The sequence below is a fragment of the Dromiciops gliroides genome, chromosome 5 (assembly GCF_019393635.1).
Source record: "Dromiciops gliroides isolate mDroGli1 chromosome 5, mDroGli1.pri, whole genome shotgun sequence".
Classification (NCBI taxonomy): domain Eukaryota; kingdom Metazoa; phylum Chordata; class Mammalia; order Microbiotheria; family Microbiotheriidae; genus Dromiciops; species Dromiciops gliroides.
The window spans coordinates 155128479-155144431 of NC_057865.1; the positions used below are offsets into that span (position 1 = coordinate 155128479).

General features: G+C 35.5%; 1 protein-coding gene across 1 annotated transcript in view; it reads right to left on the reverse strand.

The window, feature by feature from the left end:
• The window catches only part of HGF (hepatocyte growth factor), a 95278-nt gene that overhangs the window by 56495 nt on the left and 22830 nt on the right, over positions 1–15953 (reverse strand). Inside the window, 2 exon segments of the mRNA XM_043968974.1 lie at positions 5852–5994; positions 15795–15909. Coding sequence (XP_043824909.1) covers positions 5852–5994; positions 15795–15909 — 258 coding nt within the window.

Genomic DNA, 15953 nt, shown 5'->3' on the forward strand with positions numbered 1-15953 from the left:
AGGGAGAGGTCACAGGAAGGTGACCAGCCAATCTAGGAAGTGGAAATACTGTCTTCTATCAGGAACTATGAATTATCCGATTGATATATTTTTTAAGCATCCCATTGATCAATGTTAACCAAAATGGTATTTCTCTGAAATTTTTCTTGTATGTAGATATTGTATTTAATTGTTATTACAAAATCACATAATAGAAACTGCCCTTTGTTTAATTCATGGTACTTCCTCCTCTTAAAAGGTATAAATTGAACCTGTGAGCTAGCCAGCATCTATTAAGAACTTGCTATATTGCAGATGTTGTGCTAGGTGCTGGTGACACAAAAGACCAATGATGAAATAATCCCTGCTTATAAAGAGGTTGCCTAGCAAACGAACATATCTGCTTTGAACAATGGAGTTGCTTCATAAAAGTTATGCTGAGAACTCTAAATTCTGGCCTTCAGTCTTGATCATTACTTACTGAACATGGAAATCTTCAAATGATTAAATGATGCTGTGGTATACTATGCATACGGAATAAAAACCTCAATTTTTATCTTTCCTGAAAATTAGATTGTAACTATTACATAACTTGCTTGGGGTCTGCTGATATTATTTCAGGTGAATTTGTTGTCATTTGATATTAGGCTGAAGAGACCATCTTCAAATTTAATCTGCCCCAGTGATTAACTAGTAAAGCAAGGAGGTTAGAGGCAGCAACATAGGAGCTTTTATTGAGCATTGTATTAAATAGTGTTTCAGGTATAAACACATAACCACTTTGTTTCCCCTCTCTGCTTCCTTTCATTGTTGACTAATCTGTACACCAAGACAAAGCATTGATTCAGTGTTTCCTTCACCCTTACATTCTGTAAGCACCTACTATGCAAATGGAAGGGGGGCTAATAGTGCACTACTGGAGGCATTTGGATTAACCTAAGTCCTTTATGTGGTTCATTTTCATACTGATACTGCTCAGATAGGTCAGGTGTCAGCACATTTCAGCTTTCCATATGAATGGTTCACACAGTTGTTTGTTCCAATCCTATACTTCACTGGGAATTTTTAAACAAAATAAAATTTAAAATGAAATTCTCTTTGTTCCCTCCTTTTCTTAGACTAGACTATTAGAAAGTTCCATCATCACATGTAAGTGATATGTATATAATACTCAAATATAAGTGTCTCCTCTCTCTTCCTCCTACAGTTGTAACTTTTCCATAATAACACATTTTAACACAGTAACAAGAATTGACCTTTACATTATAATTGTGATGATCAAAAATGATTATAAGTATAATGCAAACTCTAAAGCACTACATGCAAGTTGGCTATTACTATCAATCTCATTATTATTTATTGAGTATGTGCTTTGTACAAAGCACTATAGTTAAGTGCTGTGGGAAATGGAGAAGAGGTATGGGGAAAGGGTACAAAAATAGATACAAACATAGGCTCCTATGTTTATAGAGCCTATAACCTAGTTGGAGGAGCAAGATAGACAAACATAACAAGAGATATGTGATTGCTTGTCATGATAGTTTATGATTACATGCCAGAAGATGTTAGACAGGTAAGTTCTGCAAGACAAAATGGCCAACTGACATCCGGAAAGGTATACTAGTGGAGGTAAGACATAAGATGTGTCTTAGAATATGGACAGGAAGAGAGGAGTCAGAAAAACAGGAGAGGGAGGGAAGCAAGGAGGGGGCTGGGGGAAACAATATGATCAAAGGTGCTGAGAGGGAAACAACCTAAGTAAATGGAGCAAACCTACCGAAAGAACAGACAGGATTAATGACTATGGGTTCTAAGGGGGAAAGAGCGAGAGATGTGATTCTTTGGGTAGGGTAGCATCAGATTAAAAAATTAAAAGTCTTAAAAGTCATACTAAGGAATTTGGTCGGTACCCCTGAGATCTAAGACCTAACTGCAAATTCACATACATGTATATTTACATATGTTACATATAAACATACATACAAAAATGTGTGTGTATATATATATATATATATACACACACACACACACACAATCAGAATATAATATTCATACCTTTCAGCATTTCCCTCTCTTCTTCCCTTTCTAAGTAATGATAAGGGCCCTCTACTAGATACTTACCTGGCTGATTCAAGAGGAAGAATAGGAGGGATAAAGGGAAAATGGCTTGATCATTTACCCAAGGTAAGTAGCTTGGATTATTTGGCGCTTTAGGAATCTTTCCCCCTAACCCATGTTTCTAGTCAGGCACAGGACCTTCAGTAATCCAATGCATGGCAAAAAAAATGAGAGAAGAATAAACCCAAGGAGTATCTTCTATTCCCCATTCCAAATTCACACACACTTTTCAAAACTTCAGAATTCCAAGTCCTCAATCAAATTTGGCCATAACGGCATGGCCCAGGCAGCAAAAATTTTGTTCTGAAAGGACTTACTGCTAAAGGACCCAGCAGATGGCAATAGTTCTGTAACACTGAGAAGGATAATAAGTATGGGCCAGACACTTGCTACTAGTCCTGCTCCAATTATTTTAGTAGCCTCCTTAAAGGTGTGGATAAAATCTTTATTTCCATAGCAGCTACAATGAATCCTTCACTTTAAAAGATTGAAATAAAATATAGTACTCAGCCACATAGACACAAGCCAAATAAAGTGTTCTATTTTTAAGTAGCCTTCTTTTGGTAAGAAAAGACATGCCCTAAATGATGGGCATAAAGTACAGGAAAAAAAAAAGACCATAAAGACTGATGCAACTTTAACATCTTTCTGATGGCAGCAATAAACAAAAAATAAACTGATTTGTTTCGTGTTTTGATTTTTTTACTGTTTAGTTTTGTAACTATGCCTATGGGATTTTTTTAATCCCTTTACTCAGGTTTATTATATTGTGCTAGGAAAGAACATCTTCAGGTAAATAAAATCATTCTGATGTTTATTTGTGTAAAGCTCATGCCAGTTTCTCTCAACTTGTTCTGAGTTAACATCATTTTAAAAACTTCATACATAAACATAGAGTTAACTTATTTATTTCCTTAAATGGACTACCCAATTGAATAGGGAATATATACATACATACATATATATATATATATATATATATATATATATATATATATATAAATGAGGAGCATTAGTAGGAATTCATGGGAGGAGGGGGGAGGCGGTACAACAGATAATGTTGGAACTCTTTCTTTTGGAAAACTTTTTAAAAATACATTCTAATCATGCTTGTGATTTTATTTTTAGTGCTTAATTATTTTCTAAATCAAGTTTTCTGCATAAAATTTTGTCTATTAAATAAAAGTTGTGGGTTTTTACATCATGTGGAACTTAGTTCTTAATGCTCAGAGAGAACATTTGTCATTTCAATTAATAGAATTTATGTGTTAAAGATTCAAATTTGAAAGAAAACAATAATTGACACCTAATGTTAAATATTTAGTTTATAACAGATTTCGCTTAAATTTCAAACAACTTTTAGCTGACTATTTAGTAAGTTAGTCACTACCATCTTAGAAGTTAAAATCGCAAAAGCTATATAAAATCATTTGTCCCAGAAGAGTTTAGTAGAAAGTGATGCCTCATGACACAAAAGTCACTTTGTATATTAAAAGGCTATACTATCCAAAAATAAGCTTAGGCAGGACTTAATAAGTTGGAAAGGTTTCAAGTGTAGTCCCAGTGACAGATTGTATTTGCTATGGGGACTAGGCTTGCTGAATTCCATGAGGTTAGGTCAAGAGTATTTTGGTGATAGTGGCCAATCCATGAATCAGAAACATAAATACAAACCTTGTATTTTAAATGGTAAAACAACTATCCTGCAAATTTCAACAATGATTAACAGGTATCTTTGGATTGGTCCTATTTTGTTGTATTTATAAAAATAATAATAATAACAGTAATGATATTCATACCTGTGTAGAAGACTTTCACCACAGGTTCTAGTTAAAGATTTTTTATTTGGAGCTTTTCTTCCCAGATACTAAATAAATCTATAATGTCCTCTATTTGGGGGTTTTTCCACAGAAATAAACTAGAATATCCTTTTGTAATTGGAACTGCGCCACCACCTTCTTAATGCATGGTTTATTATAGCAATAATTCAAATAGCACAGGTTCTTCAAGTCACATGATTAGTCTATAAAGATAGTCCAAGCTCCCAAATATTCTATTGTATTTCCATTTCATAGTTATAATAATTTCCAAATAGAGTGATTGTAAGCTGTAGTGCTATGGAGAAGGGGTATGGGGGGCAGGAGACAAGTAGGGTCATCTCTTAGTGTTCTCTTTAGTCTTATTTCTAATTTTAAGCCTTCTTTTCCGAGTGGGTAGGAATAAATGCAAACAATTCAGAGACCAAAAGTTCATAGGCTAATAAGATAAAGGAAGCTGGAAAAGTGTTCTTTGCTTTCACTTCCCTTCCAACGCTCTGTGTTAGTCAGTCAGTCAAGCAGCCAGCCAGTCAGTCATCTGACTGAAGTCAGTAGATTTGGGGGACAGTTCAGAACTTTCCCACAAAAACTGTAGCAAGTAGAGACCCTCTAAAAATAGGAACTTCTGTCCCATGTGTAAATTTACTTCAAATGCTTCGTTATACCCTTGTTCATACAAAACAGACTTGTTCATAGTTACCATAGATAAGTTTATTATTTAAAAAAAAAAAAAAGAAAACATGGAGAAAGTTATAATGAACAGAATGTGATACGGAATGGAAAGTGATACTTTACAAAGCAAAGATGGGACTGGCTCTAGCACAAAGTTAAATTAACTTTAAATCAATGAACAATAAAAAAATTAGTCTATAACAATTATCCAACAATGATAGTGATGAAAATTATCCTAATATGAAATGAATGCACGTAGAGGAAGATTGTCAAACGAAGCCTTTGGTTCACAGCAAACTAATGAGACATCTTGCTAGAAAACATGGGCACCATTCCAGTAAACCCCTGAGTACTTTTTAAAAAACAACACTGAATTCCTAACACAACAGAATTCATGTTTTGAACGCACGTTTTTTTTAAATGTTGAATTTCTGACAAAACTCAAGGTTCTAGCTATTTAACAGCTGGATTCACCTAAGTAAATAAAACCACAGACAATGCTGAAAGGCTTATTCTTCCATCTTGTGAGTCATTCAGTTTTCCACTGCAATAGTACGGACAATGCCCATTTATGCTGCAGGGGGGAGGTAAAAAAATGGATCTAGGGTGCCTTCAATCAAGAAAGCTTGGGAACCACTGCTGTAACCTCTCAGTAATATTCTGTGTTGTGCTCATGTAGCCCATGTGTCCAGTAAAGCACAAGCACCGTGTCCTCCAAAGCACACAGAGTAAAAAGGTTTGCATTGTCCCAATCCTATATTCTTCTCCGGTGTCTTCCAGGACAAAGCTTCCACAGAAGCAGCTGTCTGGTGAGTGGAACCGATACGTGACTAACAGGTCTACTCCCTAACCTGCCCCTTTGGGAGTTGTAAGGAAGGGGCCGAAGCGAGGAGAAACAATGTGTATGTGCACACACGTGCATGCCCCTGAATGAGAGAGTTTCTCTCTCTCCTGTCCTCCCCCTGAAGGGATTCCTGAAGCTACCTCAAGGCTCTCTCTGTGGGGTTTAACTCAGCCAGCTCCTATTGCCACCTGCAGGAGAGAACCACGTTCATTATTTTGCATTCGAACTAGAATATATTCCCTCCATAGTTAACAATCCTTTTAAAGATTAATCTCCAAATCAATCACATAGAACAGGACTCCACTTCTAATGCCCATTTTCATTGGTCATTTGATTAGTTACTATTAACAGTCACAAGGGTTAGACTTCCACATTAAAGGGAAACATCATGTCCCACCATGCGTTAATGTTGTTAATTTACCTTCTGAACACTGAGGAATGTCACAGACTTCATGGCGTACCTCTGGATTGCTTGTGAAACACCAAGGTCCCCCTTCTTCCCCTCGAGGATTTCGACAGTAATTTTCCTGTAGGTCTTTCCCCCGATAGCTCGAAGGCAAAAAGCTAGTTTTAAAATGATAATCATTACAGTATAAGAGCATGCAAATCTTATTGTAAATGTTGCTTTATTATTCACTAGGTGCAGGGGTATATCTTATGCACTCACCCAGACTCATCCATTTGAAGAGAAATATAACATTCTTACCCTTCCTTCTTTTGTTTTAATCAAATCAGAAAAATGCTTAACCTTCATTTTTTTACTACACTGCTGTCACATTATACACATATAAAACTTTAATGATTTGAATTACAAGCTCAGCGATATTACTAAAATGTGTGTGTGTCTGTGTGTGTGTGTGTGTGTGTGTGAGAGAGAGAGAGAGAGAGAGAGAGAGAGGTGGGGGAGGGAGAGAGGGCAAAGTAATACTTTAAATAATAGAAAGAATCCTAAATTCTATTTAATAGGCTCAAAATAGATGAACTGTATTGCTGTCCCTGTGCTGAATCGAATTCATGTTCTTGTCTAATTCAGAGTTGTTGTTTAGCTTTTTCAGTCATGTCCAACTCTTCATGACCCCATTTGGAGTTTTCTTGGCAAAGATACTAGAATGGTTTGCCATTTACATCTTCTCCAGATCTTTTTACAGATGAGGAAACTGAAGCAAACAATTAAGTGACTTGCTCAGGGTCACACAGCTAAAAAAGAGTCTGAGGCCACATTTGGACTCATGTACTCTGGACTCCAAACCTGGCACTCTATCTACTGTGCCACCTAGCTGCCCTCTACTTAGAGTAGAGCAGCTAATAAGAAGGCTAGCCTTCTTTGTTAGTCTTTTTTCATAAGCTAGAATGCCACTGTGGTGTTGCTTTGATTTCCTAGAGGGCTCTCTCTCTCTCATAGTGAAGCACCAAAGCAGCAAAAGTTCTGTGGATGAGATGCCAATCTCATAGATGTGTAAAGTACCTAAGATCGGTAGCATATATGTAGAACTCTTTCAAGTATTTCCCCCTAAATAATTTTCCTGACAGTAAAGTCTTTTACCTTTTTTTCCCCCTTCTCCTTAAAGAATTGATTCTTCTACCTTGATCAATAGCTTAACTGGGTTTAGTGAAAAATATAATTTATATTCAGTTTCTATAACAAACAACTCAGGTATTTGGTTCTCTGATACAAATTACCTTCCTTTAAAGAGATTTCAGCTCCTTTTCAACTATAACTTTATATATATATATATAATGTTATAAATTATTACAGGTGACTTAAAGGATTTCCAAGGATAATTTTAACTATATCTGGTTTTCACTTTATTTTCACTTTTGGAACCTCAGTGCCATAATATGTGGCTACATTGGTTTTTCAAAAATCTTCATATATTATGGAATTCACTTTTAAATGATTTTTCCATAAAAGAAAACAACTTATATTTTATTAACCTGATCCTTCAATATTAGATTTTAATTCATACTTTTTTTTTTTTAGTGAGGCAATTAGGGTTAAATGACTTGCCCAGGGTCACACAGCTAGTAAGTGTTAAGTTGGTGGGTTTTTTGCGGGACAATGAGGGTTAAGTGACTTGCCCAGAGTCACAGCTAGTAAGTGTTAAGTGCCTGAGGCTGGATTTGAACTCAGGTCCTCCTGAATCCAGGGCTGGTGCTTTATCCATAGCGCCACCTAGCTGCCCCCCAGAAGATTCATTATTTACTAATTTGTCCAATTCTATTAAGTATATCACAGAATGAATCTGAAATGAATCCATTATAACAAAATTGTAAGTTCTGCACAAGAAATCTTTTTAATGTTAAACATTTTAAATATTTTCACCATTTATGTATAATGAGCCATTTAATAGCTGTATGACTTTGAGCAAGACATTGAACTTCTCCAGGCCTTCATTTTCTTGTGTGTAAAATAAAAGGGTTGAACTAGAAAACCTTTAAAGTCCCTGTCAGCTCTAAATCTGATTTTGGGAGCCTCTATGTGTCACAGGGCTTTTGTGAGGAAAATACTTTTTAAAATGTTAAAGCTTTCTATGCATGCAAATTGTTACTATTATTATTGTTGAAATAATAATTACTCATTGCCTATGACAAAAAGATTTTGTTTCTTTGAAACATTAGCCAATTTCTCTTTTAGTTGCAAATAATCCCCCATAGTATGTTCCTTTTTGATTAGGTCATGGCAAAAAGAGAAGTTTCCTTTTTTTAAAAGAACAGTTCCCAGTCATTTTTCCCTATTTTGGGAAATTGGTCACTGAATAATACCTGCTTAATCAGATTTCTCATGATGAAAAGTCAGAAGACTGTGGCACTCTAGAATAATGGAAAGAAATCCTGTGTAGGTTCAAGTTCCTCCTTTGATGTATGTGACTCTCTTACCCTCAGCAAGTCATTTAAACATGCAGTTCCACAGGAACTTCATTAAGAATATACATTGATGACCCTTTATCAGTTTCACTCCTTATTCTATGGCCATTTCTTCAATACCCTCCCCAACCGCCTTGAAGCCACAGCAAAGATATTGCCCTGGGATCTTTCCCCTGGGGCCTCACTGTCCAGGTTGGTTACTACTTTTCCTTGCTTACTAGTTTTATGAAAGCCTATGCTTTCACTTCATTCCCTATTCTCCACCCATTTCCTTCTGAGCCTTGCCACTTTCTTTATTGCCTTCTCTTTACCACCATCCTCTCATCTCCAGTTCTGTAAACATGATTAAATCAATGCTATAATTGTTCCTGGGTGGGGTGGATCAGTTTCATCCCTTGTGGTCCCAGCAACATCTGTAACTTTCAGTGACAAAGTGACTGGCTCTGGCCATCACTGTCCTAAGCCTTATTTCCCCCATTGTGAGTTCTTTACTTGGCATTGTTGAAGTGGGGTGGGAAGGAAGGTAAGGAGGGAGGGAGAGACAGAGGCACAGAGAGAGGGGGGGGGTGGAGACAGAGAATGAGAACTATGTTTCACTGCCATTGATTTCCTTTGTAACCCTACAGATTTTTATGCATTTTAAAACATTATTCTGAGAAAGGGTCCTTAGGCTTCACCAGTCTGCTATCACAAAATAGGTTAAGAATTCTTGCTGCATCAAAAAATAGAAACTGTGAGGTCAGGGACTGGCTTTACTTTTGTATTTTTATCCCCAGAACTTAGCATATTACTTGGAGCATAGTAAGCACTTAATGTATTTTTTTCTCTTCCCCATGCATGCACAATCATTCATTGTTAGAATTTTTTGTTTGTTTGTTTATTTTTCCTTCCTGGAAGGAAAAGAAATACAAGAATTAATGCCATTAGAGTTTGGGGGGGGGAAATGAGGGAAAAAGGGAAGGAGAAAGAAGGAGGAAAGGAGAGATAATGAAAGGGAAAAAGAAGGAAAGAGAGTGAGAGCAAGAGAGAAACAGCAGGAAACCTCAGGGAAATTTTTGTGGCAAACATTGTGCAGCCAGGAAGTTTTAAAATTCCATTTTGGTTATCCTTGTGAAGCACTTTCAAAACACAAACTAATGTGTATTTTTATATTTCTTTTCAAATTAGTTATATTTTTCTTAGTATGTTAGAACTGAAAATGCATAAATAATACATTCACAGAATGTATCAACCAGTGCTGTAAGAAAAGACAGCTATATTATTAAAATCAAATGTATATTTATCTAATAATGATTATTTCTATCAATGCTGTTTTATGAAAATGAGTTGTTTTTTGAGATAAGACCTAGGGATCTGTTTCCTACTAATGGAAAAAAAATTTAAATGTCCTGGTATTTTTTAGTTCTTTGCCCACTCAAGAATGAGCTCATAATTCTTTCCTCTGTTATTAAACCAATGAACATATCATTATTTCACTTACTAAATGACCTTTTATAATGTGAAAGTTTGCATCAGAGCATGAAATAGGTCATCAATTAAACGTGTACCTTCAGAAAACTGTATGAGTCAAGATCTAAGCCATTCATTCCAATCAACTTACTTGTTCATCTTTATGGAAAATCTGTCTTTTAAAAACAGTATGTGCCAAATATCTTTATACATGAGTTCACATCCTTATATCATCTTTATTTTAAATATGGAAAAACAAAAAAAAAATGTGGTGATGATAACGTAAATTTAGCAAACTAATGTGTTTCATTTATTAGAAATTTTGAGTCTATGACAAATGTACAGTTTTAACTTCTATTACTTGATAATGGAGTTTTGCAGTGTGTTGTATCAGTGTGTGCATATACACACATCATACATACATGCAGCTATATAACCTTTAACCTTCCTTGGTTTTGTTCTCCTCACTGGTAAAATGAAGGATTGAGTTCTAAATCCATGTTCCTATGAGTCTAGGCATCTCTCATGGCTGCTGTGAGGAAAGTATTTATAAGCATGTATGAAAAATTAATCTTTTTAAACTAATAATAATACCCATTTCATTGGTACAGGGAAATCCAAATAAGGAAACTCTCTACCAACGAATTCAGGAATACAAGGAATTAAATACTTTAGTGGATAAAGTGGTGGACACGGAGTCAGGAAGACCTAAGTTTGAATAATGTCAAGTGCTTACTAGCAGTGTGACCCTGAGCAAGTCACTTATCCTCACTCAGTTTAAGTTTCTTCATTTGTAAAATGGGGATAAGAATAATTCCTACTCCATAAAGTTGTGGCAAAGATCAGTGAAAAATACTTGGCAAACCTTAAAGTCCTTGGGAGCGGCTAGGTGGCGCAGTGGATAAAGCACCAGCCCTGGATTCAGGAGTTCCTGAGTTCAAATTCGGCCTCAGACACTTGACACTTACTGGCTGTGTGACCCTGGGCAAGTCACTTAACCCCCATTGCCCCCCCACACACACAAAAAAACAAAAAAGGAAAAAAAAAACTTAAAGCCCTCTGTAAATGCTAACTATCATAATCATTATTATTATACATTACTGACTGTATACATGTATACACTTCATAATTATATATATGTATATGTGTATGTGTGTGTATGCATATACATCACATACAGTGATATATATAACTAGATTTTTGTAAAAGACATACCTGCTGGGTCACAAAATAGAAGTTAAAAGGGACCCAAGCATTCATTTAGTCTCCCTGTTCCCTAATGGAAGAAATCCCTGTCAAAAGGCTGACTCAGAACCTTTTAAGATACTTGCTGCTTCTCCAGGTTAAATAGACTTTTAGACTTTCCTCACAGGTCCTGTTTTCCAAGATTTTTTTTCCTTTTTGTATTCTAAACTCCTTCATTTTCAGTTTTTGGAATTCACAGTTCATCATAGGGTTCTTATTCTCCAGCAAATTTCATACTAACAGAATAATTCACATTCCTTATATGTTATACTTGCAAATTGTGGGCCGGAGGGTGGGGGAAGGGGGAATGCAAAGAGAGATAGGAACTGAACCTTTGATTTCAATGGTGGATAAGGAAACACCCTCTACAGGTGAAGGTTGGTGTCTCCTCTGTCAAGTTTTAGGGAGTTACGGATACCACTGAGAAGCTGTGACTTGCCTAAAGTTAAACAGCCATTATATGTCAAAGGTAAGAGTTGAATCTAGAACTTCCTGGCCCCCAGCCAGGCTCTTTATCCTCTATACCCCACTGCCTCTTACCCTGGTAAGTTTCCTGTTACCATTGTGAGAAAATAATTTCACAGTTTCTATATAATATACTTTTGAATCTTCATATGATTTGTTTTTATTTTGTTTTGCTTTATTTTCTATTTTTTATACCGTTGCCTAAAAGTTAGTTCCATCCTAAACTGTTTTAGGCTATTCTTTAAAAAAAAACACAAAACGGTATTTTCCCATTTTATGCATTGCTGGACTGGAACCACAAATGTGTCTTTCTGACCACTCTTCCACGTTTTCATTATGACAATAGCCTCCACAAACATTTACCAATGTACATACACACCATATGTATGAATGTTATAATAGAAGAAAAGGCAAGTCGCTTTTCTCATGCAGAGTGCATTCTAAAGTGGACATGTTAACGGGCTTCTAAAAAAGCAGGGCAATAAGTGGGTTTACATGTTGGTATACTTCCTTTTGGATTGGAACTACTGTGTATTCTAAAAGACATGTAGAAACATTTTTAAAAGTTTTAGTAGAGCTTTCCATTTCAAGAAATACAGGGTATCCCAAAAGTCCTAGTGCAGCTTTAAACTTTAGCAGATTAAAACTCCACTAAGACTGTTGGAACCCATATATTGTGATTCTTTCTGAAAGTAATGGATGGGCCACCTTTGATATGGCAAATTGACTGTACAGATAAGAGTGATGGAGTCCAGGGATCTAGTCCTGTCTCCTCTGCTGCTAACTTATAATATGTAGGTATGTTGCCTAATGTCTCTGGGCACCACTTTCCTTATCAGTAAAATTATGCAGTTAGGCTAATCTACAAGATCATATCCAGCTCTTTAATTCTGTGGACCAGGTTTGCTTAAAACAAGGTGCATCTTATCAAATGCTGAACAGAGGCAAATAAATAAATAAAGACTAGTATTTAAAGAGCATTTTTGTTCCACCTTGTCATCCCACCCTAATATATGTAGATTTGGAGGGAAAGATCATTACAAGTATAGATGTAAATAGGCAAAGGTGTAGAAGGGAGAGTTTACATAGTGAAAAAAGAAATAGAATAAATTCTCCTGGATGTAAAAAATGAGGAGAAAATGAAAAGTCAGCTTATTAGTAGTATTGACCTTAATATAGTAGAGTAGCAGTTTTCATGTGCAGTCATCTTTTCTATTGTACTACATTATGGAAATGCTTGCTTTGTTCCATAAATTAGAAATAATTAAAAAAAATATTCTATAACAAGTTTTCCAGGAAACCAAGATCAAAAGATTATTTTTATTTCCCCTTTTGTCTTTCTGGTGTATCCAGTCTTCAAGGTTGCTCAGTGGTATAGTTAATAGAGCACTGGATCTGGAGTCAGGAAGACCTGAGTTCAAATCCTACTTCAGCTATAATAGTAGTGTGCACCTGAGCAAACCACTTAATGTCTATCTACCACAGTTTCCTCTTATGTAAAACAAGGATAACAACAGCTTGTAACTCCCAACTTCAGTTGCTTTTTGTTTTTTGTTTTTATCTTTGTTTTTGATCGTGTTGTAGCCAGTCAGGTGGCCCAGTGGATATAGTGTTGAGCCTGGAGTCAGTAAGACCTGAATTCACATGTGGCCTCAGACAATGAGCAAGTAATTTAACAGCATGTACTTCACAGGGTTGTGAGGATCAAATCAGATAACTGTAAAGTGCTTAGCACAATGCTGGGCACAAAGTAGGTACTATATAAATCCTTATTCCCTCTCCTTCCCCATTATGTTGTAGTCAGTTTGTTCACTTTGTGAACTTCTGAATATAGGATAAAGGCTAACCGACCCTAGTGTTTTTCTTTGATCCACTCATTCGTTCGTTCATTCGTTCATTCATTCATTCATTCATCCATTCATTCATTCATTCTATATTTATGGAGCACTTCCTATGTGTGAGGCTTCTCTTATGGATGATAGCTTTCTGCTTCTGTTCATGGAGTTTCAGAGCATAGATTTTGACATACAAAGGACAATGACATTATCTAATCCATACCCCTTTACAGATAAGGAAAATGAGGCAGAGTTGAAGAGACTTCACACAGGTGCTTAAGAATAGAGACAGGATTTAAACAGGTGCTCTGACTCATCCTATCAAAACTTTTAAGGGGATGAAAAGGGGCACTAGAAAAATATCTGAAACAGAATCCTCAAATTTGTTTTTAAATTTAGGTCAGACCTTCAAAATGCTACCCTTACTTTTCTTCCTGACTATCTTATGTGGATGCAGAAAAAAGGCATGATTTTTATTCATTAACCTCATTAATGAAAATGTTGAACAGCAAGTAAAGAAACTTGACCTATATCCTGAGGTCACCTGATTTTCTGGTTTATCTTTTCTATTCATTTTACCATCCATCATCATGAAGCCATTAAGTCTATTTATAAAGTATTTCAATTTAAGGAGTCAACAATAGATCATTACTTGAACCAAGGACAAATTTCTTACTCCATCACCCCTGAAGTAAGGTCCAAGAATCAAGCACTTTACTTTAAAGTGTTTGTATATACCAGACTCTAAAAGGACAACTAGTGGATGAAGGTCATTTCTTCCTAAAATAGTGTAAGCATGAAGAGCTTGCAAAAACTGAATATGAAAATCTCTCTGTAGTAAGGCTTTCTATCACAATGAAAATTTAGTTGATATAAGCAGCCAATTGGATTTGACAGTAAGTTCCCAGGAAGATCTATTACAAATTGATCTCCTTGAGTTCTGTGATGCTTCACTATCAAAGAATTTTGGAGTTGAAATAAGATCTCTGTTGGGTCCAATGCACATCCTGGCACTGTGGATGGATCAATTTCAATTGTTATTCCTTTGTTCATGGAAAACTTACATCACTTTCTGTAAGGGCAGGATCTATCTATTTAAATGTAATTTTATCCTCCTAATGTAGGTAGTGAAACCAAGCTAAACTCTGATAGAAGACAAAGCCAAATTATTTTCTCTTTATTTTAATTCAAGGAAAACCAAATATCATTTTTATTTTGAAAATTACTTAGTTGGAAAATCAGTTGTAAATCTCTGGCACTGAAATGTTTGCAGCTGCTTAACTCAATTGCATAACTTACTATGTTAATGAGAACAAGGTCATGAGTACTATTCTTGTGTTGGTCACCAGTTACCTTCCCTCTCTTCTTTGGTCAGAACCTATACTCCTAATCCAAATTAAGTATCTTGAAAAAAGAGGCCGTTGAATATAACATGAAAGTATGAAAGTATGAAAGTATGGATGGATTAGTACAAATGTGTTACCACAACTGAGGGTGGAGGGAAGGGAATAGGATAGACCATTAATATTGCCATTTTTTGATGGTTAAGCATTGATGGCATTTTATATTACAATAAGTCTGATTCTTAAATTTCCATTATATTTCAAAGAGATATACTATATGCTAGTTGCTCATTCAATGAAATTAATATCTGACATTAATCTTGGAAAATAATGTGATTTCCCCTCCAAATCTTGGGAGTTATTAGCTATTTAAGAGTGAGCAGGGACTTATGTCTCATCCTTTAACCACACAATCTAATAAATCTCTCCTTAAATCTCATTCATCTTTAAACGGAAGTAATCACTCAGTGTAATCCTAAAAAATAATAAATAGTATTTCCATTAAGGGGGAGATTTTTTTTCCTCCTTGCATTTGATGGCTGCCATGACTAAGGACAGCATCAGTGAGGAAGGAACAATAAACACTTGCTCAGTAATCCACAGAGCATGTTCATTAGACTCCCTGAACCTATCTGAATCTAAACATGTCTCCTATTGCTATTTATATTCCAAAAAAGGACTATCACAGATAGACAGTTTTTGCATGCTTTGGAGTCAGTAGGCCACTGGCACAAACAGAAAAGGGACTCAGTGGTAAAAAATCATTTCAGCTAACTCTCCAACATATATACATTATACTATGTCCTCATGAGTTTATAGGGATAGTTTGTATCAGTTATATTTCATAATTATGAAGTCATAAACAATCAATATTTTAATTGAACAATTGAGTAAAAGCAATTATAAAATAACAAGACCAATGACATTATTATGCCAAATCTTTAAGGATAAATTGGCTTATCCTTTGTCAAATATCCCATATTTGCTAACTACATACACACACACACACACACGCATACACATGTACAAACTAATGTGATGTATTTTATTGAATGATTTACAGTATGGTAGAAGTATACTAAAATCTGGTTAAGTAGCTTATTGTCTTAAATTATATATTTTTTTAAAAGTCTAGATTGTTTTTTCTTCATACTATTCTTACCCGTGTTCATGTGGTATCATTGAATTCCATGGCTGACATTTGATACCACTTTTAGTTACAGATATGGTTCCCTTGTAGCTTCCCCCTTTACCAATGATACAGTTCCTAATGTAGTCTATTGGAAGAAAAGAGAGAAAATATTAAAAGCATTTGAGACAC